The sequence below is a fragment of the Saimiri boliviensis genome, chromosome 19 (genome assembly GCF_048565385.1).
Source record: "Saimiri boliviensis isolate mSaiBol1 chromosome 19, mSaiBol1.pri, whole genome shotgun sequence".
Taxonomy (NCBI): Eukaryota; Metazoa; Chordata; class Mammalia; order Primates; family Cebidae; genus Saimiri; species Saimiri boliviensis.
Window position 1 is genome coordinate 30561515 of NC_133467.1, and position 20643 is coordinate 30582157.

At 41.7% G+C, this 20643-nt stretch overlaps 2 protein-coding genes across 2 annotated transcripts in view; one reads left to right on the plus strand and one right to left on the minus strand.

Moving 5' to 3' along the window:
• Positions 1-20643, minus strand: part of LOC104652877 (uncharacterized) — a 45236-nt gene that overhangs the window by 9310 nt on the left and 15283 nt on the right. Inside the window, exon 3 of the mRNA XM_074389750.1 lies at positions 1502-1564. Within this exon, the coding sequence (XP_074245851.1) occupies positions 1502-1564 (63 nt within the window). The remainder of the gene's footprint in view (positions 1-1501; positions 1565-20643) is intronic.
• On the plus strand, positions 5670-7153 carry LOC101054111 (SAP domain-containing ribonucleoprotein). Its single transcript, XM_003937995.4, has one exon. The coding sequence runs from the start codon at positions 5714-5716 to the stop codon at positions 6344-6346; it is 633 nt and encodes a 210-aa protein (XP_003938044.1). The 5' UTR covers positions 5670-5713; the 3' UTR covers positions 6347-7153.

Genomic DNA, 20643 nt, shown 5'->3' on the forward strand with positions numbered 1-20643 from the left:
GTAGGCGCTACATATCTTTACCCCCACCAAAACTGGGGGTATCCCCTTATAATCCAGGACATGCTCTTATGTAACTGGAGCACAATTTTCCAAAACAAGAATGAATGTTATTAGCATGCATCTGCAGTCATATACAAATTACATCAACTGTTCCAGTGACGCTCTTTAATAGTAATTTGAAGAAATGATTTAAAACATCTAACTTTTAAAAAGATGTTTGCAAAAAGTTCATAAAGAGAAGAATGAGACCAGGCATGGTGGCTCACTCCTATAATATCAGCATTCTGGGAGGCTGAGGCAGAAGAATCACTTGAGCTCAGGAGCTGGAGACCAGCCTGGGCAACATGGTGAAACCCCATCTCTGCAAAAAATACAAAAATCTGTTGGGCATGGTGGAGCATGCCTATAGTCACAGCTACTCGGGAGGCTGAGGCAGTAGCATCACCTGAACCCAGTAGATCAAGACTGCAGTGAGCTACGATTGTGCCACTGCACTCCAGCCTTAACTACAGAGTGAAAGCCTGTCTCCAAAAAGCCAAAAAGACGATGCATATTAGATGCAAAAAGCCAAAAACGATAACGTATATTAGATGATTATTTGAAAGAAAGATTCTTCAAATAATCCCCAATAAGATGTTGACAATGGGCAGAAAAAGATGTATAAAAAGAAAACTACAAGGTGGCTGGGCATGGTGGCTCACATCTGTAATCCCAGCACTTTGGGAGGCCGATGTGGGTGGATCACCTGAGGTCAGGAGTTCAAGACCAGCCTGGCCAACATGGCAAAACCCTGTCTCTACCAAAAATACAAAAATTAGCCCGGCATGATGGTGCATGCCTGTAATCCAAGCTACCTGGGAGACTGAAGCAGGAGAATCGCTTGAACCCAGGAGGCAGAGGATGTAGTGAGCTGAGATCACACCACTGCACTCCAGCCTGGGAGACAGAGTGAGACTCCAACTGAAAAAGAAAAGACCAGAAGGAGGTGTACTAAAATGGTGAAAGTGGTTGCCTCTGTGTTTCCTTACTACTGATCTGCACATGTGTTTTTTCAACTCATGTTTCCTATGGTAAGACAGTATTATTTTTCTAAGGAGTGGGGGATGGGAGGGGAACAATGTCAATAATAACTGTCACCTAATATTTTTAAAAGCCAAATCTGTCACGTTGAACATGATGTCTATGCAAGAAATTAAATACACACATACCCAAATCTGAAGCTAAAGCAAGAGCAGTCCAGTATATGGCTATCCCAGGCCAAGCCTTCTGCAGATATTTAAGCTGCTCATGGCTCATGTGTTTATCACATTCAAGGTGATGGACTTGGGGAACAGAGTTGGTGTCTCTCAGACAACATGGCCAGCACAGGCAGATTCAAGACAACTATGCAGAAGAGCAAAGGAGAGAGAAGTCAAGCAGGGAGCTCAGCGTGATCATTCATTCATTCATTCATTCATTCATTCCCCACCACCTCCCTGAGGTCTCAGGGGTCCAGCCTTACCCTGTGATCCACCAGAAGGTGATACTGGACAGGAAGGAGGCGCTGGACTCTGGGCAAAGATTCCTGTGGAAAGAAAGAACAGGTTAGGGCGGAAGAAGGAAAGAAACGATTCAACTTTTCATCTAGGCCAGAGCTTTGCAAGGAGTAGTCAGCTGTCCATTCTTCCTTCAAGAGGACCAGTGTCCACTTCATACCATTCTGCACCCCAAAAGGATTCTCTCCCAAGCCCCAGGAGAAAGAAATTCATAGCACCTCATCTCGTTTCATTCAACAGAGTGTCTACCAGGTGCAACCACAATACAACAAGCTATCAACCTGCCTTATCTTCTATCCCCACAGCAACCCTAGAAGCTGGTGTTACCATCATCCCCACTTCACTCATTCATTCAACAAATATTTTCTGAGCACCTACTATGTGCTAGGCACCCTATAAGGTACTACAGGGTTAACTTAGATCTCCATGACAACCTCCTAAGCTGGTATTACTATTGTCCTCATTTTCCTCATTCAGGCATTGAATATTTATTGACCACCTACTCTGAGCTAGACATGCTACCAAAAACTTACATGCTTGCATTATTTTATATCCTCATGGAATTCTATAAACCTAGTATTACTATTATTTCCACTTCATTCATTCATCCAACAAATATTTCCTGAGCACCATCCATGTGTCAAGCACCGTGCACACAAATCTAAACAAACAGCAATGACCCCTGCCTGCATGGAGCTTGTGGTCCACTGCAGTAATCATCAGTAATACCTGCCAAGATTCTCTACTATTAATAGCTAGCTCTGGGCCGGGCGCGGTGGCTCAAGCCTGTAATCCCAGCACTTTGGGAGGCCGAGGCGGGTGGATCACGAGGTCAAAAGATCGAGACCATCCTGGTCAACATGGTGAAACCCCGTCTCTACTAAAAATACAAAACATTAGCTGGGCATGGTGGCACGTGCCTGTAATCCCAGCTACTCAGGAGGCTGAGGCAGGAGAATTGCCTGAACCCAGGAGGCGGAGGTTGCAGTGAGCCGAGATCGCGCCATTGCATTCCAGCCTGGGTAACAAGAGTGAAACTCCGTCTAAAAAAAAAAAAAAAAAAAAATAGCTAGCTCTGTTCTAAGTGCTTTACACAAATTACCCTATCTAATCTTCATCCCCAACTCACAAGGTAGGTGAAAGTATTATATCATCCCTGTTTTGCAGCTGAAAGAAACTTGGGACCAGAGATGAAATGATTTGTTCAAGGTCCCACAGCTAAAAGTGCTGGAGACAGGACGTTAGCCCCAAAAAGTCAGGCTCCAAGGAGACATGCGTCAAATGATCACACAAAGAAATGCAAAACTGCAACTTCTGAGCCTTGATATGTGTCCTGAAGGTAGAGAAATATTACCAATGAGACAAAGTCAGCACATGAAGGTTGATCTGGTGTACCAAGGTCAGAGAAGCTCCCCCAAGGAAGACAGTCAGGCTGGCACCTGAAAGATGAGTAGAGGAGAACTAAGTAGCGAGGAAAGGAAAGGCATTCCCAGCAGACAGCAGCGTGTGCAAAGGCCTGGTGGTAGAAGGAAGCACGGCAGATTCCAGGAACCAAGAGGGGGCCTGAGCTGTCTACACTGAAGGCTGTGCACAGTCTACACTGCAGGCTGCATATTTTGTTATTCATTCTAAGGGCAAGGGAAAGTATTGAGAGATTCTAAGCAAGCTATTAAATAACTTATTTCCCAGAGGCATGAAGTGAGCCCCAAACCAACATACAGGCAAGGAAAGAAACCAACACAGAGTCCTGGGATGACAGACCAAGTCTGGCTTTCAACACAGATGCATTCGAGTCAAAATTCTGAAACACAAGCTTTAAGTAGGAGAGGAAGAAAGGTCACCATGTAGCAATGAGAGCTTTAGCCAAGGACTCCACTCAAAGTCCCAGCCTTGTGCAGAGATAAGGCATTTACAGAGCCCAATAAGGCAGCATGCTCAAGTGGTTTTCCATCCAAGGCTGGGTGTGCTTTTAAAGAAATACTGTATCCTGGTGGGGTGTGGTGGTTCACACCTGTAATCTGAGTACTTTGGGAGACCAAGGCGGGCAGATCACTTGAGGTCAGGAGTTGGAGACCAGCCTGGCCAACATGGCAAAACCCTGTTTCTACTAAAAATAGAAAAATTAGCTGAGAGTGGTGCCTCACAACTGTAGTCCCAGCTACTCAGGAGGCTGAGGCAGAAGAATCACTGGAACCCAGGAGGCAGAGGTGGCAGTGAGCTGAGATCCCATCACTGCACTCCATTCTGGGGACCCTGTCTGTATCTAGGCCCTATACCCACCAGTGACTCTGATTAAGTTGGTTTGGGGTGCAACTGAGGCCCTGAAACTTTGTTTTTAACATTCACATTTTTCTTGAAAAAGTGGCTGGGCAGGATAAGCCAAGAACATTTTGTCACAATGGACAAGGAAACTAAGCATAAACAGGATTGTTACAAGGCCCAAGAGCCAAGCAGAAGTGGCACTGCAGGCTAAAAAAGGGACAATTTGAGCTTGGACAAGGAAAGTAAGTGCAACGGGCTGAAACATACCAGATATTTTGATTTGTTTCTTTCTTTGAGACAAAGTCTTGCTCTGTCTCCCAGGCTGGAGCACAGTGGTGTGATCTTGACTCACTGCAACCTCCACCTCCTGGGTTCAAGTGATCCTCCTGCCTCAGCCTCCCAGGTAGCTGGGATTACAAGCATGAGCCAGGACACTGGGCTAATTTTTGTATTTTTAGTAGAGACCAGGTTTCACCCTGTTGGTAACCAGGATGGTCTTGAACTCCTGATCTCAAGTGATCCACCCGCCTCAGCCTCCCAAAGCACTTGGATTACAGAAATGAGCCACCATGCCTGGCCAAAACCCTCCATTTTTACTTCAGGTTTTAATGATTAATTTCACGTTATAATGTGAAAAGTAATGAGTCTCTAGCAGTCTTATCCCAAAAACTGGGGTTGATTATAAAAGCACTACTTTGCTCAGTTCCATTTTCCTTCAAATCACCTATTTTGAGTAAATGCACTAGTTTCATTTTCCACCCTTGTATAGGGGTGGTAAATACTACTAGGAAAAAAACTGTAATTAGCACACAGTACAAATTCAAGGTTTCCAACCTAAGCATAAGCATTGCTTCGTAATTTTTTTTACCCATCCCAGGTTACAGTCTCCTATTACCCCAAAATGAAATCTCAAATGTCCTCCATTCTGCATAAAACCCATGCTGGCCCCTCAGTGGAAAACATCAACCATGAATTATGGGTCTCTTCACTTTACCTTCACACCACCGATTTCTATTGCGCTGACTGTGCTTATCACCATGTATGTCTAGCATTAGACTGGACTCCTAGGGAAGAGGAACTCACATTCATTTCTTGGTCCCAAGGGCAAAACTCCAAAAGCGTCATTAAGGAAAGAAATAACCAATTCTTTCAAGTTCAGAATTCGTGGTCCTCTCAAAAATGGCAGTGCGTATTCAAGCTCTGCTTGTTTTCCTGATCCAGTTCTCTACTTTTGGGGCGGGGTCTTACAAAATAGGCAGTAAGTTAAAAATGTCTAGAGATTACTCCCACATGGTAATCTTTGCAAATAAAACTCTTAGACCTAACTTTATACTAATAAAAATTTCATGATACTTTTTTTTTTTGGAGACAGGGTCTTGCTCTGTCACCCAGGCTGGACTACAATTACAGCTCCCTGTAACCTCATCCTCCTGTGATCAAGCAATCCTACCTCAGCCTCCCAAGTGTTGGGGCCACAGGCACAAGCCACCATGTGTGGCTAATTTTTTGTAGAGATGGGGTTTCACCATGTTGCCCAGGCTGGTCCCAAACTTCTGGGCTCACAGAATCTGCCTGTCTCAGCCTCCCAAAGTGCTGGGATGACAGGCATGAGCCACTGTGTCCAGCATCAATACAACATTTTGTGTGCTGAGGTGGTGGCTGGATTGAAGGAAGAAGTGGGTACTCCATTTTCTTTTATTTCCCAGTCCTAAGGGGTTTTAAACACAGTAATATTAAAGTTTAAATGTCCTAGAGCTGAAAGAGATTTAAAAACTTGACAGTTTCACAGTGATTTCAGAGACGAAAAGATTTTCAGAGATGAAAAGCATGATTTGCCAAATTTAAAACACCAATAGAAGCAATAAGTAGCAGATGAAATATAACCAAACAGGCTTAGTGGAGTGAGGGGTAACAAGATGGCGACCGAAACGGTGGAGCTCCATAAGCTGAAGCTTGCTGAACTAAAGCAAGAATGTCTTGCTCGTGGTTTGGAGACCAAGGGAATAAAGCAAGATCTTATCCACAGACTCCAGGCATATCTTGAAGAACATGCTGAAGAGGAGGCAAATGAAGAAGATGTACTGGGAGATGAAACAGAGGAAGAAGAAACAAAGCCTATAGAGCTCCCTGTCAAAGAGGAAGAACCCCCTGAAAAAACTGTTGATGTGGCAGCAGAAAAGAAAGTGGTGAAAATAACATCTGAAATACCACAGACTGAGAGAATGCAGAAGAGGGCTGAACGATTCAATGTACCTGTGAGCTTGGAGAGTAAGAAAGCTGCTCGGGCAGCTAGGTTTGGGATTTCTTCAGTTCCAACAAAAGGTCTGTCGTCTGACAACAAACCTATGGTTAACTTGGATAAGCTGAAGGAAAGAGCTCAAAGATTTGGTTTGAATGTCTCTTCAATCTCCAGAAAGTCTGAAGATGATGAGAAACTGAAAAAGAGGAAGGAACGATTTGGGATTGTCACAAGTTCAGCTGGAACTGGAACCACAGAGGATACAGAGGCAAAGAAGAGGAAAAGAGCAGAGCGCTTTGGGATTGCCTGATGTAAAGTTCTTGTTACTTTCTGTTCTCCAGTGTTTTCCATTTCTCTGATTCTTCTTGGTCACATATATACCTAAATGCACAGTCATGTGCCTACGTCCTGCCTCGCAATGAGGGAGCATGTACCCCAGGTACATCCGTGAACTGCAGCAGCAGTTTGACTTATTGCTGTTTCAGCTTTAAGGTTGTTGTGTTTCTGTTTTTGATTATGTTGCTTGTTAATAAAAAAAAAAAAAATAGAAAAGAAAAAAAAAAAAAAAAAAAAAAAAGAAATATAACCAAACAGAAATTAGTAAGAAAAAAAACCAGTATCTGAATTATCCTACAACTTGAATCAAAAGGACAAAATAGATTAACAAGACGAAAGAAAAAAATGTTAGAAATATGCAGATCAAAGCCGGGCGCGGTGGCTCAAGCCTGTAATCCCAGCACTTTGGGAGGCTGAGGCGGGTGGATCACGAGGTCAAGAGATCGAGACCATCATGGTAAACATGGTGAAACCCCGTCTCTACTAAAGATACAAAAAAAAAAATTAGCTGGGCATGGTGGCACGTGCCTGTAATCCTAGCTACTCAGGAGGCTGAGGCAGGAGAATTGCCTGAACCCAGGAGGCGGAGGTTGCGGTGAGCCGAGATCGCGCCATTGCACTCCAGCCTGGGTAACAAGAGCGAAACTCAGTCTCAAAAAAAAAAAAATATGCAGAATGCAGATCAGCCTTACCAATACTGTGTATAGAAAGAAAACAGTATTTTTTTTTTTTGACAAATTTATTGAGCATCGAGCATCTAGTATACTACAGCCATGATACAACAGAGAATGAGAGACATGGAATATGTCTTCAAAACATCCACATTCTAGAACAAATGAAGCTGAAGTAGTAACCAAAGAAATTACTGAAGAAAACTATGCTTATGAAGAAAGGGGGTATGAAGAGAAGGAAAGGAAAAAAAATAAATGTATACATTTTATGTTTTAGTCAAATTTAAGGCAAAGAGATTCTGATAGAATTTCAAAGATTTCAGAGATGAAGTGTCCTTCAAGCATGGTGAGGATTTGGTGTCTAGGGTAATCAAGTTTTTAAAAACAGCTGGATGGCAATGTTTTTAAAAGAATACCATACATGGACGAGGATACGGTTAAGTTGGCACTCCCATACATTTGAAGTGGGAACATAAATTGTTTCAATTTTCTAGATGTAAATTTGACAGTTCCACTTCACGTACAGCTTAAGAACCTTACTAAAGTTTCTGCCAGGCATGGTAGCTCACGCCTGCATTCCCGGCATTTTGGGAGGCTGAAGAAGGTGGATCATTTGAACTCCTGAGGTCAGGAGTTCAAGACCAGCCTGGCTAACATGGTGAAATTTCACCTCTACTAAAAATAGAAAAATTAGCTCGGTGTAGTGGTGCATACCTGAAATCCTAGCTACTTGGGAAGCTGAGGCAGAATTGTTGAACCCAGGAGGCAGAGGCTGCAGTGAGCAGGGATTGTTGCCCACTCCAGCCTGGGCAACAAAGCAATACTCTGTCAAATAAATGAATAAATAAATAAAGCCTTAGTAAGGTTTCTTATACCCTTCCCATCCCCTTCCATTCTTCGCACTGTTTTCATACCGTTTATATGTTATAAAACTTATAATGCATTATTATTTTTGCTTTAAACAACTATCTTTTTAAAACTACTGTTTCTTTAATTCACAATGTTGCACAACCATCACCACTAATTGCAAAACATTTTGATCACACAAAAAGGGAAATCCTGTACCTGTTAGCAATCACCTTCAATACAACAATCTTTTAAAGAGATTAAAAAAGAAAAAAATTGTCTTATTTTACTTCCATAGTTACCATTTCTAGCACTTCTCAATCCTTTGTCATTTGCCTTCTGCCTGAACAACTTCCAACATTTCTTGTGGCTGTCTGTCTGCCAGCAACAAGTTCCAGTAGGTTTTTTTGTTGTTTTTGTTTTTGTTTTTGAGACAGGGTCTCACTCTGTCACCCAGGCTAAAGTGCAGTGTGGCTCAATTACAGCTCACTGCAGCCTCTGCTTCCCAGGCTAAAGCGATTCTCTCACCTCAGTCTCCCAAGGAGCTGGGACCACAGGTGTACCACCATGCCTGGCTGACTTTTGCATTCTTTTTAGAGATGGGGTTTTGCCATGTTACCCAGGCTGGTTTCAAACTCCTGGACTCAAGCAATCCTCCTGCCTCAGCCTCCCAAACTTCTGAGATTGTAGGTGTTGGTCATTGCACCCAGTCCCAGTAGGCTTTATAAAAAAGTACTTTAAAGATGTCTCTCCAAGCCAGGTGCAGTGGCCCACACCTGTAATCCCAGGACTTTGGGAGCCCAAGGCAGGCAGATCACAAGGTCAGGAGTTTGAGACCAGCCTGGCCAACATAGTGAAACCTCATCTCTACTAAAAATACAAAAATATTAACCAGGTGTGGTGGCACGCACCTGTAATCTCACCTACTAGGGAGGCTGAGGCAGGGGAATTGCTTGAACCTAGGAGGCAGAGGTTACAGTGATCTGAGATCGTACCACTGCACTCCAGCCTGGGCAAGAATGACTCTGTCTCAGGCAAAAAAAAAAAAAAAAAAAAAAAAAGAGGTCTTGCCATTGTACTTTGATTTGCTAAGTTTCTGATGAGAAGTCTGCTGTCATTCTTGTCTCTCTTACTCTGTACATGATGTGTATTTTTTCTCTGCCTGCTTTCAAGAGTTTCTCTTTATTATTGGTTACCAACAATGTGATGATGATGTGCCTTGGTGTGGTTACCTTTATAGTTATTCTCCTTGGGATTCTTAAATACGTGGGCTTACAGTTTTCATCAAATTTGGAAATTTTCTGGTCATTATTATTATTATTATTATTATTTTTTTTTTTTTTTTTGAGACGGAGTTTCGCTCTTGTTACCCAGGCTGGAGTGCAATGGTGCGATCTCGGCTCACCACAACCTCCGCCTCCTGGGTTCAGGCAATTCTCCTGCCTCAGCCTCCTGAGTAGCTGGGATTACAGGCACACGCCACCATGCCCAGCTAATTTTTTGTATTTTCAGTAGAGACGGGGTTTCACCAAATTGACCAGGATGGTCTCAATCTCTCGACCTTGTGATCCACCCGCCTCGGCCTCCCAAAGTGCTGGGATTACAAGCTTGAGCCACCGCGCCTGGCCGATGGTCATTATTTTTTTTACAATCTTTTTTCTGTTCTCCCCTTTCCCTCTTTTCTGGGGTTCCAATTACATGTATGTCACACTGTTCCTATCTCTAACAATTGTCCTTGTTATAGTCATTGATGCTGTTATTGATTTTTCCATTTTTCTTTCTGTTCTCATTTTGGACAGTTTCCATTGCTGTCTTGAAGTTCACTGACGTGCAATGCCTCAACTACTGTTAATGCCACCATTGTACCTTAAAACTTATTTCAAATTCTAGATGTTCTGTTGGGTCTTTTAAAAATATACCTTCTTGTTCTCTTCCCATTATGTTAACCATTTCCTCTACTTTTTTGAACCAAGAACATATTTGTAATTGCTGTTTTCATGTCTTTGTTAATTCCATCATCTCTGTCATTTCTGGATCTAGTTGATTTTTCTCCTGATTATGTCATATTTTCCTGGTTTGTTTGTTTTAACCTATTTTCATGCTTCATGCCCTTGGCATAGAAGCAGCTTGTTCCTGGGGAAATGAGGTAAATTTGGAAGAGCAGGCCAAAGCTGAACAGTAAGCCAAAGGGGGAAACTGTTGAGCAGAGTCAAGAGGCTGGGGACTTGAGCCTGCATTTTGGGGGGTACCCATAGATGACAAAAGGAGAAACACATCATAAACCCAGGTTCAAATGGCGCTTTAGCATAAAATTATTTTGCTGCCCAAACTCGCATTTAATATTGGTTGAAATGAAAAAGACATCCCAGCCATCAACTTTTCACCATGTAATTAACCAGCTCTGAATAATGTCATGTCTTTTTACTTTAATGCTCTTTTGAAAATGGGTAATAAACGAGCAATGTACAGAATTCAAAAGTCACAAAATAGTATGGACCTTGAGAACATTGTGCTAAGTGAAACACACCAGTTACACAAAGACAAATACTATATGATCCTACTTGCATGAGCTATCTAGAGTAGTCCAATTTACAGACTCAGAGAGTAGAATGGTAACTGCTGAAGGTAGGGGGAAGTATTAAGCACTTTTAATGGCTATGAAAAAGTTTTGGAGACTGATTGTATAATATGAATATACTTAACACTATTGAACTGTATCCTTAAAAATGTTTAAGGTAGTAAGTTTTGGTATATGCATTTTATCACAATTAAAAATTTTTTAAAAATTTAAGTAACAAATTAGTATAGAAATTATCACCCAATTGTGCCTTGTGGCCACTCAGTTCCACTCCTCAGAGACAGCCAGTGTTAGGATATATTCTCATCTTTCCAAATATATTCTATCTATACATGCTTGCAAATATATGCCTTTTGAGATAAAACACACTCATACACAAATAGTAGCATACTACATGTACTGTTCATGCACTTGGGTCTTTTCATTTACTATACCTTAGAGTCTTTACTAAACTACTTCATATAGAACTGCCTTAATCCTTTTAAGAGCTGCTACTAATTCACTGTATGATTATATCAATTATTTTACTAGTTCCCTACTTATGGGTAATCAGGTTTTGTAAGAACGTTTGTGCTTACAAATACAGCAGTGAATACCTTCGTGCTATCTTTAACCCCCACATATGCAAGACTGTGTGTACATATATGTTATATGCCTAGGATAAAACTACTAAAACGTTATGTGCATTCTTCATGTGTGACAGCATGTATGCACACTATTTATTTACATACAAATGTGTATTGAAGTACAGCATACATTCAGAACAGTACATAATTCTTAAGTTCATAGCTTGATGAATTTTCCCAATATAATCCCATCTAACACAGATTTAAAAATAATAAGATTATAAGCCTCTAAAAGCCCGTCTCCATCCAGTAACTCCCAAAGAGTAATACTACCCTGACTTCTAACACCCCTAACATTACGTTTGTGAGTCATTCATGTTGTGTGAATTGTAATTCATTCTTATTGCTCTCTAATATCCCATTATGTAAATATATCGCAACTTACCTAAACTTATCTATACTACACAAGGTATGTGCATTCTTAAGTTTTAATATTATTCAACTGCTCTCCATAGAGTTTAGAATCTTACCATTAATATATGAAAGTAGCTATTTTCCTACACCTTAGCCAACAGCTAATCAAACTTCTTAATTTTGGCTAATCGGATATTTTTAAAATGCTTTCAGTAGTTTCAATTTGCTTTTCTCTTATAACGACTGAAACTGAGAACGATTTCACACATTTATGTCTGAAAGCCACTTGTCTTTCCTCTGAACTGCCTCTGAATGTGCCCACTTGGCCTTTTCTATCAGCGATACTGGAAATTAGCCCCTGGAACATGCTGCATGGCAACTACTTTTTCCCAGCTTATCACTGGAGTCCCAATTTTGTTTATACTAGTTTTTGCCATGTCTAGTTTGTTTTTTGGGGGTCTTTTTGTTTAAGACGAGAAGTCTCGTTCTGTCACCCAGGCTGGAATGCAGTCCAGTGGTGGGACCTCGGTGGCTCACACCTGTAATCCTAGCACTTTAAGAGGCCAAGACAGGTGGATCACTTGAGGTCAGGAGTTTAAAACCACTCCTCAGCAAATGCAAAAGAATGGAAATCATAACAAAGAGTTTCTCAGATCACAGTGCAATCAAGTTAGAACTCAGAATTGGGAAACTAACTCGGAACCACACAGCTTCATGGAAACTGAACAACTGGCTCTTGAATGTTGACTGGATAAACAATGAAATGAAAGCAGAAATAAAGATGTTCTTTGAAATCAATGAGAATCAAAAAAACTCAAAACCTAGCAGAAGACAAGAAATACCTAAGATCAGAGCAGAACTGAAGGAGACAGACACATAAAAAACCCTTCAAAAAAAAAAAAATCAATAAATCCAGGAGCTGGTTTTTGGAAAAGATCAGCAAAATAGAACACTAGCCAGATTAATTAAAAAGAAAAGAGAATAATCAAATAGATGCAATAAAAAATGATAAAGGGAATATCACCACAGATTCCACAGAAATACAAACCATCATCAGAGATTATTACAAACAACTCTATGCACATAAACTAGTAAACCTGGAAGAAATGGATAAATTCCTGGACACTTGCATCCTCCCAAGCCTAAACCAGGAAGAAGTCGAAACCCTGAATAGACCAATAACAAGGGCAGAAGTTGAGGCAGCAATTAAGAGCCTACCACCCAAAAGAAGCCCACATCCAGATCGGTTCACAGCCGAATTCTACCAGACATACAAAGAGGAGCTAGTACCATTCCTTCTGAAACTATTACAAACAATCCAAAAAGAGGGAATCCTTCCCAAATCATTTTATGAGACCAACATCATCCTAATACCAAAACCCAGCAGACACTCAGCAAGAAAAGAAAACTTCAGGCCAATATCCATGATGAACATAGATGCAAAAATCTTCAATAAAATACTGGAAAAACCAATTGCAACAGCACATCAAAAAGCTTATCCACCATGATCAAGTAGGCTTCATCCCAGGGATGCAAGGCTGGTTCGACATACGCAAGTCTATAAATGTAATTCACCACATAAACAGAATCAAAGACAAAAACCACATGATTATCTCAATTGATGCAGAGAAGGCCTTTGATAAAATTCAACAACCCTTTATGCTAAAAACCCCAATAAACTAGGTATTGATGGAACGTATCTCAAAATAATAAAAGTTATTTACGACAAACCAAGAGCCAACATCATACTGAATGGGCAAAAACTGGAAGCATTCCCTTTGAAATCTGGCACTAGACAAGGATCCCCTCTCTCACCACTCCTATTCAATAAAGTATTGGAAGTTCTAGCCAGAGCAATGAGGCAAGAAAAAGAAATAAAGGGTATTCAATTAGGAAAGGAGGTAGTCAAATTGTCTCTATTTGCAGACAACATGATTGTATATTAACAAGACCCCACTGTCTCAGCCCAAAATCTCCTGAAACTGATAAGCAACTTTAGCAAAGTCTCAGGATACAAAATCAACGTGCAGAAACCACAAGCATTCCTATACACCAATAACAGACTTAAAGAGAGCCATATCAAGAATGAACTGCCATTCACAATTGCTACAAAGAGAATAAAATACCTAGGAACACAACTAACAAGGAACATAAAGGACCTCTTCAAGGAGAACTACAAACCACTGCTCAATGAAATAAGAGAGGACACAAACAGATGGAGAAACATTCCATGCTCATGGTTAGAAGAATCAAATCATGAAAATGGCCATACTGCCCAAAGTAATTTACAGATTCAATGCTATCCCCATCAAGCTACCGATGACCTTCTTCACAGAACTGGAAAAAAACACCTTAAACTTCATATGGAACCAAAAGAGAGCCCACATAGCCAAGTCAATTCTAAGCAAAAAGAACAAAGTTGGAGGCATCACACTACCAGACTTCAAACTATACTACAAGGCTAATCAAAACAGCATGGTACTGGTACCAAAACAGAGATACAGACCAATGGAACAGAACAGAGGCCTCGGAGGCAACACCACACATCTACAACCATCTGATCTTTGACAAACCTGACAAAAGCAATGGGGAAAGGATTCCTGTTTAATAAGTAGTGTTGAGAAAACTGGCTAGCCATGTGCAGAAAGCAGAAACTGGACCCCTTCCTCACACCTTATACTAAAATTAACTCCAGATGGATTAAAGACTTAAACATAAGACCTAACACCACAAAAATCCTAGAAGAAAATCTAGGCAAAACCATTCAGGACATAGGCGTAGGCAAGGACTTCATGACCAAAACAACAAAAGCATTGGCAACAAAAGCCAAAATAGACAAATGGGACCAAATCAAACGCCACAGCTTCTGCACAGCAAAAGAAACAGTCATTAGACTGAATCGGCAACCAACAGAATAGGAAAAAATTTTTGCAATCTACCCATCTGACAAAGGGCTGATATCCAGAATCTACAAAGAACTAAAACAGATTTACAAGAAAAAAACAAACGAGCCCATTCAAAAGTGGGCAAAGCATATGAACAGACACTTTACAAAAGAAGACATACATGAGGCCAACAAACATATGAAAAAAATGCTCATCATCACTGGTCACTAGAGAAATGCAAATCAAAACCACATTGAGATACCATCTCACGCCAGTTAGAATGGTGATCATTAAAAAATCTGGAGACAACAGATGCTGGAGAGGATGTGGAGAAATAGGAACACTTTTACACTGTTGGTGGGAGTGTAAATTAGTTCAACCATTGTGGAAGATAGTGTGGCAATTCCTCAAGGACCTAGAAATAGAAATTCCATTTGACCCAGCAATCCCATTACTGGGTATATATACAAAGGATTATAAATAGTTCTACTATAAGGACACATGCACACAAATGTTCACTGCAGCACTGTTTACAATAGCAAAGACCTGGAACCAACCCAAATGCCCATTGATGATAGACTGGACAGGGAAAATGTGGCACATATACACCATGGAATACTATGCAGCCATCAAAAACGATGAGTTCGTGTCCTTTGTAGGGACATGGATCAACCTGGAAACCACCCTTCTCAGCAAACTGACACAAGAACAGAAAATCAAACACCGCATGTTCTCATTCATAGGTGGGTGTTGAACAATGAGAACACATGGACACAGGGAGGGGAGCATCACACACTGGGGTCTGTCAGGGGAAAACAGGGGAGGGACAGCAGGGGGTAGGGAGTTGGGGAGAGAGAACATGGGGAGAAATGATAGATATAGGTGATGGGGAGGAAGGCAACAAATCACACTGCCATGTGTGTACCTATGCAACAATCTTGCATGTTCTTCACATGTACCCCAAAATCTAAAATGCAATAAAAAAAGAAAGAAAGAAAGAAAAAAGGACTGTAATTACAAACCATAGGCTTTTGCAAAAAAGTACACAGGGAGGTCCCAAGTACTCACACCCAAATTCCTCCAATGTTATAACTTACGTGTCTCTAGTACACTGTCACCATCAGGAAACTGATCTTGGTACAATCCCAAGTTTATTCAGGTTTCAACAGTTTTGTATGCAAAATGGGACTTGAGAATGCTAGGATTTGTATGCAGTATGTGTGTGTGGTTGGATGAAATTTTATCACATTTGCAGCTTTGTATAATCACACCTGAGATACAGAACTGTTCCATCCCTACACAGCTCCCTCATGCTACCACTTTACAACCACACCACCCCTCACCTCCCATTCCGAACTCCTAGTAACCACTAAATCTGTTCTCTATCTCTGCAGTCTTGTTATTTCAATAATGTTACATAAATACAGTCATACAATATGTAACTTTTGACTCTCTTTTTTTTTCTTTCTTTTTTTTGAGACAGAGTCTTGCTCTGTCACCCAGGCTGGTATGTAGTGGCACAATCTTGGCTCACTGCACTCTCTACCTCCCGGGTTCAAGTGATTCTCCCACCGCAGCCTCTTGAGTGGCTGGCATTACAGGCGCGAGCCACCACGCCAGGCCTTCACTCAGTAAAACTCTCTTGAGATAACCTAGCAGTACAAATCAGTTGTCCTAATATGTTAAAATTTAGCATGATATGCACTTGAGCGTATATAAACTTTTTTTTTTTTTTTTTTGAGACGGAGTTTCACTCTTGTTACCCAGGCTGGAGTGCAATGGCGCGATCTCGGCTCACCGCAACCTCCGCCTCCTGGGCTCAGGCAATTCTCCTGCCTCAGCCTCCTGAGTAGCTGGGATTACAGGCAGGCGCCACTATGCCCAGCTAATTTTTTGTATTTTTAGTAGAGACGGGGTTTCACCATGTTGACCAGGATGGTCTCGATCTCTCGACCTCGTGATCCACCCGCCTCAGCCTCCCAAAGTGCTGGGATTACAGGCTTGAGCCACCGCGCCCGGCTTATAAACTTTTTTTTTTTGAGACAGAGTTTCGCTTGTTACCCAGGCTGGAGTGCAATGGCGCGATCTCAGCTCACTGCAACCTCCGCCTCCTGGGTTCAGGCAATTCTCCTGCCCCAGCCTCCTGAGTAGCTAGGATTACAGGCACACGCCACCACGCCCAGCTAATTTTTTGTATTTTTAGTAGAGACAGGGTTTCACCATGTTGACCAGGATGATCTCTTGACCTCGTGATCCCCCAGCCTCAGCCTCCCAGAGTGCTGGGATTACAGGCTTGAGCCACCATGCCCGGCCTGTATATAAACATTTTTAACATTTTAAAGTTTAAAACATTAAAATGTGAATCAAAGGCATATGAAATCCCTGTTTCACTGACACAGAACAAGGATTCTGAGATACAAATTTTGAAAACTGGTAATCTAATATTGTCTAGTACAATCCATTACAGGTTAAGTATTCCTTATCTGAATGCTTTGGAGCAGAAATGCTTTGGATTTGGAATTTTTTCAGATTTGGGAATATGTGCATTATATACCGGTTACGCATATCAAATCTGAAAGTGCAAAATCCAAAATGTTCCAAAATCCCAGAACTGTGAATGCCAATATGACACTCAAAGGAAATGCTCACCAGGGAACTTCAGAGTTTGGATTTTCAGATTAGGGATCCTCAGCCTGTACAAGCACTTTATAGAAGAAAGGCCCAAGGCTCAGTGCTCTGTCTTATCAGTGTTTACAAGAGTACATGGTTTACAAGAACTCCTGCTTTTGCACTTTTTATGGCCAAGCTCTAGATTCCGATTCTTTCCCAACCCACTTGAGTATGTGACATACAAATATGACCACTTGCTCTTCTTCTCAAATGACCACAGTTTACTACCCTTTCAAGTGCTTCCTAATGATCGAGAAAATGAACTCCTCAAATTTCCAGATCTGTACGGTGCTTTAGCTAGCACCACACCTCAGGTCCAATTCTCCCATCTCGATATGCACAGCAGGTCCACATGACAAGTCCTCGCTCAGAAAGCGATACCCCAACCTTGGACAGATTCAAACACTCTTCTCCCTCTCCCTCCCTCCAGATGTCTAGATTCCCTATCTCATTCCTCCCTAGTCTAACCAGCTAAGTCTTCCGGATAGGTCACCCCCACTGCCTGTTAGCTAACCGGGTATGAAGTCCTCACACCTTCAGGTTTAGAAGGCAAACACTTTAGGAACTTACTTCTTGAATACCAATACCTTCACAGTAACTTCCCTGCCTTTCCAAAGAGTGCTCTAAACAGGTAAAAGCTGTAATACAAACTCTACATATTTTTGTCATACAGATACCAAAAATGGCAGGTGTTTTTTTTTTTTTTCCAATTAAAAAATCTAGTTATGTTTATCACTCTAACAATATTAGATCTAAATGGAATTTTAAGTAGTGGTAAAAGGCTGATTGTGGGGGCTCACAACTGTAAACCCAGCACTTTGGAAGGCCAAGGTGGGAGGATCGCTTGAGGCCAGGAGTTTGAAAGCAGCCCAGGCAACAAAGTGAGACCTTGTCACTATAAAAAATAGAAAAAATGAGCCAGGCATGGTGGGGTGTGCACCCGCAGACCCAGCTACTTGGGAAGCTGAGGTGAAGGGATTACTTGATGTGGGGAGGTTGAGGCTGCAGTGAGCCATGATTGCACCACTGCACTCAGCCTGGGGAGACAGAGACAATGTCTCAAAGAAAAAAAAAAAAAAAGAAAAGAAAAAAAAAAAGAAGGAAGGAAGGGAAAGAAGTGAAGGAAGGGAAAGCAGGAAAAAGGAGAGGAGAGGAGGGGAGGGGACGGAATGAAAAGAAAGGGAAGAAGAGGGAAGGATGGAAAAAGGGAGGGAAAGGAAGAAAAAAGAAAGAAGGGAAGACAGAAAGAGTAGTGGTAAAGAGCTTGGACTCTTGAGCCAGACTGCCTGGGTTAGAATCAGGCCTCTGCCACTGTACTACCTGGATCAAGAGTTAGTCAGTTTGTGTTCAGTTTACTCATCTGTAAAATGGCAATAAAAGCTACCTGCCTCATGGGACTGTTGTGAGACTTTAATAATATATGTAAAGCATTTAGACCACTGCCTAGCACAATGTAATTATTACCTGTACTAACATTAATCTCTACTACAGTCCGGATTCGCTTCTTTGTGATAGTTCTCTATTCTGCTTGGACTCTTTTCAGTTCAACCTGCTTCTAAAATTTCCATACCAAGAAACAATGACAATGTTAAGAAATTTATTTCTTAATTTCATCTTGGCTAGTCAAAACTACTAGCCAAAACTACTAGAACAAATTCTAAGTCCTAGCAGTTGTTAACATTTCACTAAATATAAATGCAAGCATTTAAAGTACAAGAGTAACGGAACAAATGCCAAGCCAAGGCAGGCTATCTAACAGAACATATACATGACACTCCTCTGGTTTAAAAAAAAAAAAAATGGAGGCATAGTACGGCCACATGGATGTTTGTCTATGCATCAAATGGCTCTGAAAAGATCACAGCGGCCTACTGACAGGGAGAACTATCTTGTTTGGAGGAAGGGATGTGAACACTTCATTGTACATGCCTTGTTATCTTTCAAATCTGAAACAGCAAATGCATTACCTAGACAAGATTTAATTTTTAAAATGGGGGTGCAGAGGTGACTCTAAATAAGTACTCTGGAAGCCAGGTGTCAAGTCTCAATTTGCTACTACCTGTGTTATCTTGGGCAAGTTGCTTAATCTCTTGAGTCTCAGACAAAGCAAGGAGCAATAAATACTTGTAGGTTCTTTTTTTTTTTTTTTTAGACAGAGTTTCGCTCTTGTTGTCCAGGCTGGAGTGCAATGATGCAATCTTGGCTTACTGCAGCCTTTACCTCCTGGGTTCAAGTGATTCTCCTGCCTCAGTCTCCCGAGTAGCTATTACAGGCACCCACCACCATCCCTGGCTTTTTTTTGGGGGGGGGTGGGGAGCAGAGATGGAGTTTTGCTTGTTGCCCAGGCTGGAGTGTAGTGGCGTGAACTCGCTCACTGCAACCTCCGCCTCCAGAGTTGAAGCAATTCTCCTGCCTCAGCCTCAGGAGTAGCTGGGATTAGAGGAGCACACCACCACACCCGGGTAATTTTTTTATTTTTAGTAGAGACGGGGTTTCACCATGTTGGCCAGGCTGGTCTCAAACTCCTGGCCTCAGGTGATCTGCCCACCTCAGCCTCCCAAAGTGCTAGGATTACAGATGTGAACCACCACACCTGGCCCTAGGTTCTATTCTAAAAGTTGCACACGAGAACAGAAAGCCAAACACTGCATATTCTCACTCATAGGTGGATGTTGAATAATGAGAACAGGTGGACTCAGGGAGAGGAGCATCACATACTGGGGGCAGTTGTGGAGGGTAGGGGAGAGACAGTGGGGGGTGGGGGAGAGACAGTGGGGGGTGGGGAGGGTGAGGAAGGATAAAATGGGGAGAAATGCCAGATATAGTATGCACCTAAAGTAAAACTTAAAAAAAAGAAAATATATATTTTTAAAAAGTTGTATTATCTCAATGAGGCAGTAAATAGATGGTATTTTTTTTTTTTTTAAAGATATGAGAGAGATAGTAATCCAACATTTTGTAGAACAAGGCAATTTTTTTGTGGACCCTTGAACAACTTGGGTTTGAGCTGCATGGGCCCATGTATATGTGGATCCTTTTCAACCAAATGCAAACCTGTATATATGGAGGCCCAACTTTTCACATACCCAGGATCTGCAGGGCCCAAGCGGGGACTTGAGTATGCCAGGATTTGGGTACAAATAGGGGTCCTGGAACCAACCCTCTATGATATATGTCCTATGCATATACAGTGTTAAGAAACACAAATTTGTCAAGCCTATTAACCTTTTCAGATCATTTGTACTATTCTTACATAGAAACCCTTTTTAGAGGGAGTCTAATATGTAGGAAATATCTACATACAATGTTCTGCATATTAGGGCTGGGCGCGGTGGCTACTGATGCCAGTAATCTTAGCACTTTGGGAGCCTGAGGCAGGCAGATCACCTAAGGTCAGGAGTTCAACACCAGCCTGGCCAACATGGTGAGACCCCATCTCTACTAAAAACACAAAAATTAGCTGGGCATGGTGGTGGGTGCCTGTAATCCCAGCTACTTGGGAGGCTGAGGCAGGAGAATTGCTTGAACCTGGGAGGCGGAGGTTCCAGTGAGCCAAGATCACACCGCTGCACTCCAGCCTGGGTGACAGAGCAAGACTCCATCTCAAAAAAAAAAAAAAAAAAAAAAGAATATTCCACATA

What these genes read in the sequence shown, in the direction of transcription:
- LOC101054111 (XM_003937995.4), top strand. Translation starts at nt 5,714, where the DNA reads ATGGCGACCGAAACGGTGGAGCTCCATAAGCTGAAGCTTGCTGAACTA.